This window comes from Heptranchias perlo, chromosome 5 (genome assembly GCF_035084215.1).
Source record: "Heptranchias perlo isolate sHepPer1 chromosome 5, sHepPer1.hap1, whole genome shotgun sequence".
NCBI classification, from domain to species: domain Eukaryota; kingdom Metazoa; phylum Chordata; class Chondrichthyes; order Hexanchiformes; family Hexanchidae; genus Heptranchias; species Heptranchias perlo.
Genome location: NC_090329.1, coordinates 80,370,632 through 80,387,223, shown reverse-complemented (window position 1 = coordinate 80,387,223; position 16,592 = coordinate 80,370,632). Strand labels below are relative to the sequence as shown.

The window sequence follows — 16,592 nt, the reverse complement described above, 5'->3', positions numbered from 1 at the left end:
GAACTAACCATTTTCAGCCAGGTTGAATCCTAAACTAAAATCATTGTTACAAATAACTATCAATAATATTATTACATTCTTCTTTCCATATAAAGGGTTAAATGACACTTCACGTATCACTCTCTGGAAGAACACAAGTAGTAGAAAAACAAGCATTTATTGTAGATGTCCAGTAACGCAACAGTCAAAATCAATATGGTTCGCAAGTCCTGGGAAATTGGGTTACTGAGTTTAGAGAATCTTTATCTCAACATCAGTGGGAAGATGGATTATGTAACTAATTAGTTACAATGCTAATTAAAACGCTGTGTTTGTTACATTGGCCCAGAATTTGCTCGGAAAACAATGGCGAGTTCACAGTGCTCGACATTATTAATGCATAAAAAAAATCCAGCAATTTGTGGTGAGGAAGAGATATACCGTGAGTCGCCATTAGCCTCGCACAAACTGTCAACCTTCCCATGAATGTCAAGAAATTGCTGGATATGCACCAGAAGTATGAATTAATCTCTCCACAGATATTTAGGGTTGATATCTCATGTTGTAAGGAGCCTGTAAATGACGTGATTTATGGTCCTAACATAGTACTCAACCTCGGAGGTCCAGAAAGGGTACAATTGAAACTGTGGAGTCTCACTCCTGCAGGTAGTAAATTGTTCCTGGAGGTTTTTTAAATTTAAGTCTTCTAATTTTTTTCTTACTTTTCCTGTCTGTCTCTTTTTTCTCTCTCTCATTCCAATCTTTTTTCTCCTCCCTTTATTTCTCTTTCTGTATCTAATTTAACTCTAATTCACCTGTTTCCTTCTCTGTCATTTGCTCTGTTTTTTTCTCTATCCTTCAGTTTCATTGGTTGAGGAGATAGATGAGGACCCAGATGCCCCAAGGACCATGCCATGCCGTTATCAATTCACATTTCCAGCAATTTGTGGCGCAAAAATAATACGATCTGAAGGGCGAGGGAAAAAATCCAATTCTCAACACTCACAGTGAGATGTGGCGTTCCAGCGATTTCTCGGCCAATGTAATCACGTTGGCTTTTTACGCTTTGGCGTTGTCTAATTAGATGCACAGGAATTTCAGCATAATTTAGTAAAATTGGCATATGAATGGGCATAAAATCATGTTTAACTTCCTGATTACGCTCCTGCAGAAAATTCTAGGCCTATATTTGTTACCAGTAAGAAACCACAGCAAAATGTAACATAGTAAATATCAAGATTGTGTAATGACAGTGTGGTGTGCAGACCTGTAGTTTATGCTTGGTAGTTTGTCGTCATTAATTTTGGCAGCATTCTCCTGATTTTCAGCTGTAACCCCAGAGAAATAGGGTTTACATTGTTTCTGAGGTGTCCATGGATCTGCCGAACTTACAGTGGACAATCAAGAGAACTCCACCCCACCCCTATGTGTCAATCAAAACATCAGAAAGCTTTCTTCCCCCAAACAAGAGTGTTGAAAGTTTTCATAAATCATATGATCCCAAAGTTTGTTCTATTTACTTTAACAAGTTGAACTTAGAAAAGGAGAATTTGTTACATATTCTCTTTTTTGTTTATTTCAGTAACTTTTCATGTGGGAAAAAAATGTAATTTATTTTCAACCAAACTTCTTCTGTGAACAGAACACACATCAGAGAGCAGTGGTTAATGCGCAAAAAAAACAACTTGTAGTGCAACCAACATAACTCCTCCAATTGATCAAATTTGAATTTACCAATGTGTTTCTTCACATTTCCATCACAATCAGCCAAATAGGGGAGATGGGGAAAACTGGAAAATATATGAACCATCATCTCCCTTGCACATCATCTGGGATGTCACTGACTGTGGTAGGGAGCAAATTACTTAACTGCTTTCTTGGTTAGGGAATGACAAATTAACAAGTAGAGATCTAAAATAAGGCAATTAATTGATTTGTAAAAAGTGTTTGAAAAAAATATTAAATTCCACTAGTGGCTCAGCTTTGATCCCTGATCTCTGCCAAGGTAGCCCATCTCAGCACTTGGGAATACAATTTGACTTCAGTGTTCCCACCGAGGGAAGAGGAAAGCAAAGACACTGCCCCTGGTTTCCACACCTGATCTTGGCTTCTGCTGAACATGCATGTGTAAGCTGCAGGCGAGGACAGTCTCAGGCCCCCAGGTTCAAATCAAGCTGGACACTTCGATGAATTACTGAGGTCTGCAAACCACAGAGCCACAACCCAACATGAGGTGCCCCAATCAGAGTGGTAAAGAGGGATATTTGGAAGGAAAAGGGAAGACAGTTAATTTGTAATGCTATTTTCTCACTAGCTTAACTCCAAAAAAAGCTGACCGTGCATTTTACGTATCTCCACATCTCAGCCCCGCACTCCAAAGCTGTTGCTTGTTTTTGTTCAGTGGGTTATTTGGAACAGGAGATACAGGATATAGTTGACATTTATTGCAATATTTGTAAGACACTCTGGAATTTTGATCTTATGCCTATGTTTATACTGCTGACTGTTTCTTCCTGTAGTATGTGGTTAAATCTCAACAACAATTCATCTAAAAAGAATTCAGTCATTGTCACACCTTAATCTAATTTAGTTCTACTTTAATTCTACTAATTAGAGTAGATGGGCTGTTTTATAACCACACTCAAAATTTTAATCTGAAAAAATTGTGACTCAAAGGATTGTTAACATTTCTTCCAATGTTTTAGCAACAAACTTTATTATTGTACTTCTATAACAAGAAACAAAATGAACAGATTCAAACAGTAAATATTTTTGTTTTTCCTAAAATAGGTAATGAAATAAACTTGCATCATTCATCGAGCGAAGAAGACAGTGAGCACAACAGCAATGCAAAATCTGCAAGTAAGTCATATAACCCTTTAAAACAGACATAAGCTTAAGTGAACTATGCAAATGAAAATTATATGGTATTGTCTTCTAAGGCATGATCTCCACTAATTATATTTTAGATATCAGAGTTTCTGGAGAGCATTATTCAATGTGCTTTACTTACTGCAATAATTCTAATATTTGACCAAATCTATTTGAAACTGAGATGAAAACTAAATTCCACACAATGATACAGCATGGTAAAACAAAGCAGGATCCCTACTATTCACACATTGCACAAAATTTTGTCCAAGTATTTTCCTCTGTTTAATAATTTTAGCAAGAAAGTAGATGCAAGTAGAAAGTGATAATGAACTAATGGTCTGTGTTCAGCTCTGATCTTAGAATTTCTACCTTCCAAAAATGGGTTAACAAACATTAATGTAAAATGGCCTGTTTATGCTGGTCATTAAAGTCAATAATGAGGAATCCAAGCAACATTCCTCAGTTGCTGAAAAAATTAGCAGAACTCAAGGCAGATAAGTTACACGGCCCTGGCCCTGTTGAAATAAGTCAGAGAGGAGGTAGCAGACATCTGGTTAATATTTTTCAATCCTCCTTACATATATAAATTGTGCCGTGGGACTCGAGAGTAGCCATTGTAACACCTTTGCTCAAGAAAGGGAGAGAAGGATAAATTGGGTAAATATTGACTGTAAGAACACTGGGATCAATACGCTGACGAGAATGTTCATCAAGGATACCAGAAGAATCCTTTGCCCCTTCACCTTAGCTCCTTGTAAAGAAACCGTCCGGGTTTTATGCCTAGGAGTTAATGATGCCTAAATTTGGCTCACCGAACTGTCTTACATAAAGCAGTGCGGACTAGATTGGCATTTACACTACCAACCTCAGAATCCACACAAGTTACTGAGTGAATGAGTTAACCTTTTCTTGCTAATTATCAAAGAAGAAGTGAGACAACAAAGTGATGAACAAACAACTGTTTTTTAATCTTAGATCATCGTTAGCAGCATTTCAACTTAAACATGAGTGTGCACATAATTCATTAATTGGGTTGATTGATTAAATAAATTAGGTTACAAAGGCAGTTCAATTATGTCACAATAAATCAGCATTAACTGCTTGCTGATTATAAATTTACAGTTAACATTAGCATCTGAGATTGATACAAATTGGTAGGATTAATGTAGAATTAGACTCACTTGATAGTTGACCAGTTATCAGCATTAGACAGCCAATCTATTGAATAGATTAAAGTCTAATTGCTAACTGCATGCATAGTTTCCAGAATTTATACAATCTCATCCTTATGAGTTAGTGTGAATGAACTGGCTGCTTTGCCTTCCTCTAGGTTAGCTTTCTGAAATGCAGAGTGATGAATCTCTCTTTGTAAAGGTAACAGCCATTCCTCCTAGATTCTCTATTCCTGGGTAAATTCACCTTCCGTGCTGGTAACTGTATCTGGATTAGCTGTCTTAAATTTCATATTTCTTGATCTCAGGGAATCTTGTGCATCTAAGTGACAAACCCATATTATCTGTATCTGACTGGTATAGCCATACAATCTTAACATACTTAACCTTTCTCTCTCTATTGGAGATATACTTCAATTTTGTAGAGATACCCATCTATATGTACGAGACAAAGAACTGCTATACCTTCTATTACAAAGAATACTGCAAGAACTAGAACTAATCTTAGAAACTAGCAAATATTTTTACAAAAAAAAAATTAAAAGGCTAATGGAATGTTGGTCTTTATCTCAAGAGGGCTGGACTACAAAGGGATGGAAGTTATGTCACAGCTGTACAGAGCTCTGGTTAGACCCCATTTAGAGTACTGTGTTCAGTTCTGGACATCGCACCTCAAAGGATATATTGGCCTTGAAGGGGGTGCAGCGTAGATTCACCATCACCATGATACCGGGCTAAATGGGTTAAATTATGAGGACAGATTGCAGACTTTTATTCCCTTAAATATAGAATATTAAGGTTTGGTCTAATTGAGGTGTTTAAGATGATCAATGAGTTGATAGAGAAAATAGAGAGAAACTATCTTCTCTGGTGTGGGAGTCCAGAACAAGGGGGCACATAGCCTTAAAATTAGAGCTAGACCTTTCAGGAGTGCTGTCTGAAAGCACTTCTTCACACAAAGGGTAATGGAAATCTGGAACTCTCTTCCCCCAAAAGGGTAATGGAAATCTGGAACTCTCTTCCCCCAAAAGGGTAATGGAAATCTGGAACTCTCTTCCCCCAAAAGGGTAATGGAAATCTGGAACTCTCTTCCCCCAAAAAGCTGTTGAGGCTAGGTCAATTGAAAATTTCAAAACTGAGATTGATAGATTTTTGTTAGGCAAGGGTATTCAGGATTACAGAACTAAGGTGGGTAGATGGAGTTAAGATACAGATCAGCCATGATCTAAATGAATCGTGGTACAGGCTCGAGAGGCTGAATGGCCTACACCTGTTCCTATCTAAACTAAGAACTGAGACTAAAAACTGAAGACTAAGGTTTAGTGTCAAAAACACCATTTTATACATCTTTACTTTCCAAAGAAAGAAGTCTCAATTTTGTTGACCAATTTGAGTAACACAAATGTTAGAAGAGTTCAGCCCTTCTGGTGTCAATCACACAGCCCTATTGGTACACTTGATCACCTCCAAATCAATGAAATACCAGCACCTAGACATGCCAGGTCTGCCATTTACTCCATTAACTTTTCAGGTCTTCGCTAAAAAAGTCATGCACAGGTCCAGATAAGACAGAAAATGTTTATGTCCCCTTCAACGCACCACCTATGGGCCTGAGGTCTTAACAGCTTGTTTTCTATTCCTAGTAAGGAATGTTTTGATTGTAAAAGCCTTCATATTTAATGTGTATTAGCCCTTTTCTTTCCTAGCATTCAGTCTGACTACTGACTCCATTTTGAGGACATATTTAAGGCAGTTGTTAGGGCATTTCTCCTACAAGATCAGTTAGTCTAACATCCGTCCGTTGTGGGAAAACTCTTCGAATCCATAATTTGAGATAAAATTCGTGAACATATAGAAAAGCACAGATTTCTTGAAAAATGTAGATGAGGCAGAGACCATTGCATCTTTTAAGAGAAAATTGGATAAATATTTGAAGCAAAGAAAGATAGATGGTTGAAGAGAGTGCTGAGCAGTGACACTGGTTTTAGATTGCTATAGCTTAGAGCTGCACAGACATGATAGACTGAATAGCCTTCTTTTGTGCTGCAAACTTTTATGGTTCTATGATTCTATCTCTGGGAGAGGCAAAAAAAATAGAAAATAAAACTTCCATATGTAGTCAACGACACTCAGCTTTATAGTTCCATGACTGTCGTTATTCTGTCATCAGTTTGTTTGTCTGACATTAAATCATGGATAAGCCAAATCTTACTGAGGCTTAACACTAGAAAGGCTGAAGTCATCCTGTTTGGCTCCTGCTAGAAACTTAACACTTTGACCCTTGATTCTGTTCCCTTCCTGCTGTTCCCTCAGACTGAATCCAAGGATGCGAAACCTTGGAGTACCGTTTGATCCTGAACTTAGCTTCAAACCTCACATCCTGTCCATCACCAAGACCATCTCTTCTGTGACTTCCTCATCACCATCACTACTGAAACCCATATCTATGCCTTTGTCACCCTCAGGCCTGACTTTTCCACTGGCATTCATAGTATCACAGTAGGTACAGCACAGGAGGAGGCCATTCAGCCCATCATGCCTGGGCCGGCTCTTTGAAAGAGCTATCCAACTAGTCCCATTCCCCTGCTCTTTCCCCATAGCCCTGTAAATTTTTACCCTTCAAGTATTTATCCAATTCCCTTTTGAAAGTTATATTGAATCTGCTTCCACCACTCCTTCAGGCAGTGCATTCCAGATCATTACAACCCGCTGCATAAACAAATGTCTTCTCATGTCACCTCTGGCTCTTTCGCCAATCACCTTAAAGCTGTGTCCTCTGGTTACTGACCCTTGTGCCACTGGAAACAGGTTCTCCTTATTTACTTTGTCAAAACTGTTCATGATTTTGAACACATCTATCAAATCTCCCCTTAACCTTCTCTGTTCTAAGGAGAACAACCCCAGCTTCTCCATATAACTGAAGTCCCTCATCCCTAGTACCATTTTAGTAGATCTCTTCTGCACCCTCTCTGAGGCCTTGATATCCTTCCTAAAGTGTGGAGCCCAGAATTGAACACAATACTCCAGCTGAGGTCTAACCAGGGTTTTATAAAGGTTTAGCATAACTTCCTTGCTTTTGTACACTATGCCTCTATTAGTAAAGCCCAGGATCCCATATGCTTTTTTAAGAGCCTTCTTAACTTGTCCTGACACCTTCAAAGATTTGTGTTTGTGCATCCCCAGGTCCCTCTGTTCCTGCTCCCCCTTTAAAATTGTACCATTTAATTTATATTACCTCTCTTCATTCTTCCTACCAAATGTATCACTTCACACTTCTCTGCATTAAATTTCATCTGCCCATGTGTTTGCTCATTTTACCAGACGGTCTATGTCCTCCTGAAATCTGTTCCTATCCTCCACATTGTTTACTACATTTCTGAGTTTCATGTCATCTGCAAACTTTGAAATTATATCCTCTGTACCCTAGTCCAGCTCATTAATATATATCAAAAAGAACAGTAGTCCTAATACTGACCCCTGGGGAACATCAATGTATACTTCCCTCCAGTCTGAAAAACAACCGTTCACCACTACTCTCTGCTTTCTGTCCCTTGGCCAATTTTGTATCCATGCTGCCACTGTCCCTTTAATCCCATGGGCTTTAATTTTGCTAACAAATCTATGATGTGGTACTTTATCAAATGCCTTTTGGAAGTCCATGTACACAACATCAACCGCATTACCCTCATCAACCCACTCTGTTACTTCATCAAAGAACTCAATCAAGTTCGTCAAACACGATTTTCCTTTAACAAATCTGTGCTTACTAGCCCATACTTTTCCAAGTGCCAATTAATTTTGTCCCGGATTATTGGGGCAGAACTTGCTCCCAAAATAACAGAGAGCTCAACAGCGCTCTCCGTTTTTTTATGGCGAATCGAAGGAGCAAGTTGCCGCATTTGCACATGCACAGTAGAATGCGGAAGCCGTGAACTTGCTCCTATCGATTCGCCAGCGATCTGACAGGCTGGGATTTAAAGGGCCCTCGCACTCTACAATCATAGAAATCACTGAAAAATCGCAAACTTGCTCATCCGTCCAGCTGGAACGTAACTAATTACGCTACCAAAAGTTACGCTTGAAAATACTAGGTCTAAACTAAGTTTTAAAAGCGCGATAACTCTTTATGACTGCCAAACAACTAAAAATTAAATTTTAAAAATGTGGAATCTCATATTACTCCTTATTTTAATAGTTTCGGGTCATTAAAAAAAGTTTTAAAATTTTAATTTTTTAAAAAACTTTTCCCTTCTACCTCTTCAATTTAATTAGTTCTTTGGCTTTTTATTGTAAACAACATTTTTTTTTTAAGACTTCCAGAATACTAACTTTAAATGAATGAAGTCTGCTCGCCTGCTTGTGGGCGTGACTTCTCGTCCTGACAGATTTTGTGGGCGTGTCTTCTATTCTCACAGACATTTCCATACGAAACAACTTACGCTGTTCAGAGGCTAGGTTGATTGCGCACAATTCTTTAAAAGTTCAAAATCACGCAAGTCGGCGCCACAGAGCCCGCAGTAAGTACATTCGTAAATTTATTTTGCAGGAGCTGCAGTGATCATTGCCACGCCGCTCTGCACAAGTTCTGCCCCATTGTCTCAAAGTTTCCCCACCACTAACGTTAGGCTGACTGGCCTACAACTGCCGGGTTTATCTCTCTCCCCTTTTTGAACAGGGGTGAGATATTTGTAATCCTCCAGTCCTTCAGCACCGTCCCCACATCTAAGGAGGATTGAAAGTTTGTGGCCAGAGCCTCCGCAATTACCTTACTTCCCCCAATAACCTTGGACTTTTCTGCTTTGAGTACTGACAATCTTTTAAGCACCTCCTCTTTATCTATTTTTATCCTATCCAATATCGCTATTACCTCCTCCTTTACTGCTACAATGGCAGCATTCTCTTCTCGAGTGAAGATGGATACGAAGTATTCATTTAGTACCTCAGCCATGCCCTCTGCCTCCACAAGAAGGTCTCCTTTTTTGTCCCTAATCAGTCCCACCCTTCCTTTGACTACCCTTTTACTATTTCTATGTTTATAAAAGACTTCTGGGTTCCCTTTTATGTTAGCCGCTAATCTATTCTCATATTTTCTCTTTGCCCCTCATATTCCCTTTTTTAAAATCTCTGCTGAACTTTCTGTATTTAGCCAGGTTCTCTATTGTATTATGAACCTTACATTTATCATAAGCCTCCTTTTTCTGTTTCATTTTAATCTCTATATCTTTAGTCATCCAAGGAGCTCCAGCTTTGAATGCCCTTCCTTTCCCCCTTGTAGGGATGTGTCTACCTGAACCAACTCCTCCTTGAAGGCCTCCCATTGTTCAACTACTGTTTTGCCTGCCAAATTTTGATTCCAATCCACCTGGGCAAGATCCCTTTTTAATTCAATGAAATTAGTCCTCCTCCAGTTAAGTATTTTCACATTTCCTTGTCCTTTTCCATAACTACTCTAAACCATTCTCACTGGCCTCCCAAGCTCCAGAAACTCACGTAGAACTCTGCCACTCACATCTGTCTGGTACTAAGTCCTGCTCACCTATCACCTCAGTGCATTGATTTTAAAATCCTAATCCTCATCTACACATCTTTCGATGGTCTCTCTTCATCATACCTCTGTACTCCTCCTTCACTCAGTCTCTGCTCATATCCTCCATCTTCCAACTCTATCCTACAGTGCATTCTCCTTGCCCTCTGCTCCATTATCAGTGGCAGAACCTCCAGTCAACTTTACCATACAGTCTGAAAATGTGTCCTTAGACCCCTCCATCAAGCTACATCTATGCCCACCTTGAAAAGCCTTCCTAAAATCTGCTATTTCAACTGTCATTCAGCCTTCCTAGTTCCTCACCTTACTCCAACTCAGCTCTGACACACACAGTGAAGCATTTTGGTACACTTGCCACATTAAAGGCCTTATATAAATATTAGCTGCTATTGTTGTTGCCATTTACCATCAAGACTCACACATTGATAATAACCACTTGGACAAGAAATTGAAAGGTGTCCAGTTCTCTTACAACCATATCCTAGAAAAGAGTCCATGCCTTCAGGAGGAGGAAAAAGTATGCCAAAGAAAAAAAAAATCACAAAGGCAATGTTGTTTATCCTTATAAAGTATGGGAGGGTAGATCTACTTATGATAAAATGCAGACTACATTAATGAAGTGGAATAACTGGGTGTAATTTAAACAAATTAGGTTAACAAAGCAGATTTTGTTTACATAACTCCTCTACCACAAATGGCTGTAATATGGGAAAATATTAAGCATTAAAATATTTTTACTACATGCTATGGCAAGTTTTATTTTGTAAATATAATGGCCAACAAGGTCCTGATTTAGATAGTATGTATGGTATGTACACTGGTGGTTTATACTTGATGGCTTGTGCCTCCAATAAACCACCATCAGGATATTTTTTCCTCCCCAAACTGTCAGGAAAGGAGTGCTTTTTTTTTCATAAATCACAAGTTCCTGGCGTGTTATGTGTGATCTGAAATATTTTATTTAAAAATACACATTTTAGAGTGAGATTGAATTATTTTTGCTTTTTTATGTTGATTCTAAGGTAGTTTGTGGAAAGAAACTATGTAGTACATGCATTCCATTTATGACAGTTTAAATACATTTCATACTCAAACCTACTGTGTGCACAGAACACAAATTGGGAAGTGATAGCTCTTGGAAAATAACTGCTTATCTTGAGGCCAATATAACTAATGCCTGTGGGGCTAGTGCATGCAACCATTGACATTCACTGTTTCCTTTTTGGAAATCACTGGAAGTTTAAAACATCACACTACAGCAGTAGAATCGAAGCTCACGACTGTGATTTCCCCACTGGATGTTCCAATTTCATTAAAGCTAATGAGACAGTAGGGGAAACTGAAAGCAAATCAGCCATAATCGCTGTTATGTACCTTGTGGTTAGAGAGCATTGTAGCAGTATTCTAAGAGCAAGTCGCCTGTCTTGGTGAGAACGGTGTATGGTGAGACCCAACTCTACCTCTGCACCACCAGAGTTGTTGCTATTCAGTATAACTGCCTGGAAGGCAAAAAATCCAGTTGCATCAATATTTCCACAGCTCACTGCCAACATGACTGAACACATCTTACTTGGCTGTTGGCAGTAGCACTTCCGGGTCTGATTCCATCAATCTTCTTTGCTCCCCACTCAGGCTTAACCTGATGGGTGTGCAACCTCAGCTTCCATTCGACTCTGAATTGAGTCTCAAGCCTTGCTTCTGGTCCACTGCCAAAACCACCTTTTTACAACACTAGAACATTGGCCACAGCGAAAACCCATATCTAAACTTTCATCAGCTCCAGTATCGATTTCTCTTTGCCAGCCTACTCAACTCCACTTTTTGCAAAGTTCAACTAATCCAGAACTCTGCAGCCAGAGACTCCGCTTGCACAAAGTCCCGTACACCAATCACTTGCTCACATGTCCCAGCGAATGGTTTTCAGGATCCTCATCCTTGTCTTCAAATGGCTCCACAGCTTCACTCAGCCTTCTCCAGCCCTATGTTCCAGTCTTCCCTCTGTTCTTCTAATGAGCCAAAATTTCCTACAGCTTCATGTTAACAAGACTGAAGCCATCTTGTTTGGCTTTCGGTTGCAGCCAGTAAGGTCAAAATGAAATGCAGCTTGCTTGGTTCTCATTTTCTGAAATACTTGGGGAAAAAAAAATTATTTGATTTTATATAAACTAATGGATCCTGACACATGCTCTGTTTTATTTAAGATCTTTACCAGAATTGTTTTTCTGAGAAGGCGCAATTTATTTTGCTCAGATTTATTTTCGAATTTGGATCTGATTAATGCTTGTTCCTAGCTTCCTCCACTACATCATTGGAGGCCGACCTTTCAGCCATTATGCTCTGTCCACTGCACTGACTTTCCAAAACAGTTTTATCTCATTATATCTTTCCCTTCCAACAAACCATCTCTTTGACCATGGCTTTGTTTTCCTTCCCCCAACAAATTCCTCCATTCCCTGATTGGTATCCACCCCTTGTAAAGTGCAATGAGATGTATTCCTACATGAAGAGCATCATATAACTCTAAGTTGTTGTTGAGAGGAGATGTTAAGAAAAGATTATATTTTAATTTATTTTTAAAAATTGTTAAATCATGAATAAGGGCCTGGAGTTTCCTCTTCATTTGCGCACAGATACACCCGTAATCTGGACGCAAACCAATTACGTGACTTAAAAGATTGCAGAATTTTGGGCGTAAGGGAGTTACGCATTCATCCATCAAACCCTCCGTCTGAACGAATCTCCAACCACAAAACTGGCCACGCCCCCGACTCTCAAATGTGAGTATCCTCTGATTGTGCTTGTTCAGGGTTCTCTCACCATTGCGTCCAGATATTCAGGCACAGCAGGAACCAAAGTCATTTCTTTGGTCATTTAATTGCAAATTTTGAGCATTCCTTAAAAATTTACAATAACTGAGACTTGCTCTATATTTTCTGTTCCTTCTAATGCATTTTTATAGCATAAGTATGTCACATTAAAAATTGAAAAGGTTTCCCGATTGCAGGTTTCTAAGCATGAGGTGCCTGATGTGTATGAATGATGTTTAAATGAGTTCAAAATTAAATTTTAAGACTCAAAGAAGAAATATACTGGTGTGGGTTCATCGTTTCCTTGGGCCCCGATTGTTTATGCTGATTTATGCCCATTTAAAGTTCGGGCATATTCTTATGAGACTGGGAGGATACTTAGGTATAATATAACATCGGCAAAATGAGGGCAACATCGGGCGCATTTTCAGATCAACTTCTGGGTTGCGCCCAAGCAGGAAACTCCAGGCCAAAAGGTTTATTTTTATCCATTATGTTTCCCCAGTAAAATCTCCAAAATCAGCTCAATTCAAGCATCACTCCAATTTACCACAAACTATGCACTAATAAAGATATTATGTGAATTAGGATGACATATATTTCTGTCCTACTAAATCTAATGACAGCAGTAATTTTGCATATTAGATGAGCTTGTGTTACTGTTTATAACTGCTGTAACAAGCTGATGCAGGACCAGGACCCAGTGGTCAGTCAGACTAGATCTTAAAACTAATGAAGTTTATTCACCCACATTGTGTCTTTACTTACACCGATGAACAAGACAGTGATAGTTATTACTTTCCAGCCCATCTCTTATCCCTCTCCCCAACTGAACCATTTCCCTGCTTTTTATTCTTATAGGCTGGGAGTCGTTCCTATTTGAAGGCAATTAAGGTCAACGATTTCTTAAAGCTATACTGCCTTTTATATAACTTCTTAAAGTTATATCCTTATCTTGGATACAAAGCTCTCAAACATCCTATGGCTTACATATCATCCTTCTCTCACTCTGTTATACTGTGGTCAGAACTTTCTTTCATAAAACCTGTGATGCATTTAGAAGTTTGAGAGAATTATCTCTTCCAAAGCTTTCCTTGACAAACTTTGTACCTGACCAAAAGAAAAATTAAAATATTCAAACATTTATAATTTTTTTCCTTCCCCAAAACAGGCAATGAAATAAATGGGCATGATTCACCGAGCAATAAAAACAATGGTGACTCTAATTCTGCAAATAAGCTCTATTCAATATTCACATTAAGGACAGTTAACTGAGCTAAGCAAATAAAAATACTTCATTGCCCTCCTTTATTCTAAATTCAGAACTTCATGTGAAAGTTCAATGAAGACGACAAGCTTGTTGGAAATATTGCTTCAAATATATGTATCAACAGCTAACTTTTCCCGTATGTATGAAATACAGAAATTCATGGTTTCAGTTATGTTTCTTTATCTTTCCCAAAATAGGTCATCCAATAAAGGGACAGTATTCACAGAGGATTGATGACAATGAAAATAGTGACTCCAATTCTGAAAGTAAGTAACATTCAATTTTTATATATAGGACAGATTAAATAAAACACTGTTATTTCTTGGCCCTCAATAGCAAAAACTCAGTTTATCAATTTTAGATATGAAACTAGAAGAACTAGACTCAGAAATGCACATTCCAGCAGCGCACTCTTGTTGCAAGTCTGCCGGGAGTCCAGTGAAGGGAGTGGAAAATTGGTCAAGTCCTGCAGATTATGGGTTTAGGCATTTACTATCAGGGTCTGTTTGGGGTGAAACCTTCGTCCGCCCAAAACATGGCCGCTGATATCAGAGGTTGAAGGGTCAGGGAGAGGGAATTCCAAAATTAGCAATTTCCTTGTTCTGGCCTGCCTTCTGCCAACCACCCCATACACCAGAAAGAACCAGGCCTACTGACACTTGGCTTCGTAGCTATGGGGCCGAACTTCGGGTCCAGACCTAGGTCCTGGCCCAAATCCTTCAAATAATTTGTCTTCTTCTGTTTTTTCAATTGATGGGGCCTAAAAGTATTAATTTTTGAGTTGGTACAGCTGGCAGCTGCTCAAGTGACTGGCTAGCATCACTTTTCCTAACCTCCTCTTCTGGTTATCAACTGGTTGGATTATTTAGAGTAAATGACCTCCCCTGACCCTAGATATTTCAACAGGGTCAGGAGTGGATGTCAGATGTATTAATCATAATTTTCCAAAGCTCTCAGATTCGGGAATTGTGCCTTTGGATTGGAAAATTGCAAATGTCATACGCTTTGAATCTGAGAAAAATGATATTTTCTTAATGGTGAGACACGAGGAGCTGTGGAGAAGCAATGGTATTTAGATGTCCGTGTACACAAATCACTAAAAATTAATGCATAGGTCCAAAAAGTAATCAAAAGGCTAATGAAATATTGACCTTTACCTCAAGGGGGTTGGAATTCAAAAGTAAGGAAGTGATGCTTCAGTTGTGCAGAGCCTTGGTCAGACCCCATCTGGAGTACTGCGTTCAGTTTTGGGCACTGAATCTCGGGAAAGATATATTGGCCTTGGAAGGGGTACAACGCAGATTTCATCAGAATGATACCAAGGTTAAATTATGAGGACTGTTAGCATAAACTTGTCTTGTATTCCCTTGAATTTAGAAGGTTGAGATGTGATCTAATTGAGGTCTTTAAAATGATAAAGGGATTCAATAAGTAGACAAACAGAAACAATTTCCTCTGGTGGAGGAATCAGAACAAGAGGGCATAATCTTAAAATTAGAGCGAGGACATTTAGTAGTGAAATCAGGAACTTTTTCACACAAAAGGTTGTGGAAATCTGGAACTCGCTCCCCCAAAAGGTTTTAGATGCTGGGTCAATTAGAGCTTTCAAGATGAGATCAACAGATTTTTGTTAGGTAAGGGTATCAAGGGATATGGGACCAAGGTGGGTAAATGGTGTTGATGTACAGATCAACCATAATCTAGTTGAATGGGCTACTCCTGTTCCCATCTTTCCACACTTACACCAGCAGAATGGTCCCAAGGATTTTCAGATTGATGTAGGTACGGTAATAATTCTGATATTTAACTAAATTATATTGAAATGGAAATGTAATCCTTGAACTTTTTACACACAATGCAAGAGCTGTGACTGATTTCTAACACTGCCCAGAGAAGAAAACCTCTAAATCACTGTTATCCAATGGCAATTCCATTGAGAGCTGTGACCACAACAAAGTGTGTAGAAAATGAAAGAACCTTTCTTCAGCACTGGATACACAACAGAATGAGGAAAAATGTACACATAAAATAAAATTAAAGGGCGGTTGAATAACTTTCAAAGGAAACAGGGAAGAATAATGGGCAGTTCTGTGCTGCAGACCCACTCCCCTTGGTTAGCAAATACTCAACCCACAAAATAAAATTCAGAAGAAATTTGAACTTTTAATGCTAACTGTTCACAATGTAGCTTTTTTGTTCCTTTTAACTAAATATTTAAAACACATCCAACTTATCCTTGAAGCAAGATTTAAAAACAAACATCTATTGTGAAGTCCAGTAATTTAACAATCATGAACATGAACTGCAAAAATCTCAAATATTTTTACTGCACACAGTGTGGCAACAGATCTTATCAAATATTTAAGCAACATTTTATTTCTTATATTCATTACAAATATAGGTAACCACATCAAAATGTTACATGCTTCCAGGATCCTGATTTATACCAGAAGTGGTGCAAAGGCTTATGGTTTACAACTCCCCTGTTATACTGAACTTTTATTTCCCTGAACTTTTGGGAAAGAGTTGTGCAGTTTTACATAAACCGCTGGCTCCTGACACATGTTCTATCTATTTTAAGATCTATAACTTGGATTTTTTTTTCCTGAGAGTATGATTTACTTTCTCCATACCTTATGCCAGTTTCAATCTATTTTATATATGTGGTGAAACTAAGAAGAAAACTAATTCTACACGCTAAAGAAATTGTTTGAATTCAAAACTATTTTGTAAACAGAACACCCATCAACTAGGAAGTGATGGCTGATGGGAAATAAATTGCTGTGGTGCAGATGACACATCATTCAAGCTTCAGGTACTCAGTTATAAGGTCACCTCCACTCAATGGTTTACTTCCTGTAAATTACCAATATATATGTGCCATAAAGGTCACTCTTTACCCCTCTCTCTTCCCTCATCGCAAACCTCCTTTTCCTTTCTAATGT

At 38.6% G+C, this 16,592-nt stretch overlaps 2 protein-coding genes across 5 annotated transcripts in view; one reads left to right on the top strand and one right to left on the bottom strand.

The window, feature by feature from the left end:
* nt5dc1 (5'-nucleotidase domain containing 1) overlaps nucleotides 1-16,592 on the bottom strand; it is a 568,661-nt gene that overhangs the window by 454,620 nt on the left and 97,449 nt on the right. The gene's annotated exons all lie outside the window — the stretch shown is intronic.
* Nucleotides 1-16,592, top strand: part of LOC137321546 (collagen alpha-1(I) chain-like) — a 90,036-nt gene that overhangs the window by 13,424 nt on the left and 60,020 nt on the right. Inside the window, exons 5-6 of the mRNA XM_067983942.1 lie at nucleotides 2,770-2,841; nucleotides 13,845-13,913. Of these exons, the coding sequence (XP_067840043.1) occupies nucleotides 2,770-2,841; nucleotides 13,845-13,913 (141 nt within the window). The remainder of the gene's footprint in view (nucleotides 1-2,769; nucleotides 2,842-13,844; nucleotides 13,914-16,592) is intronic.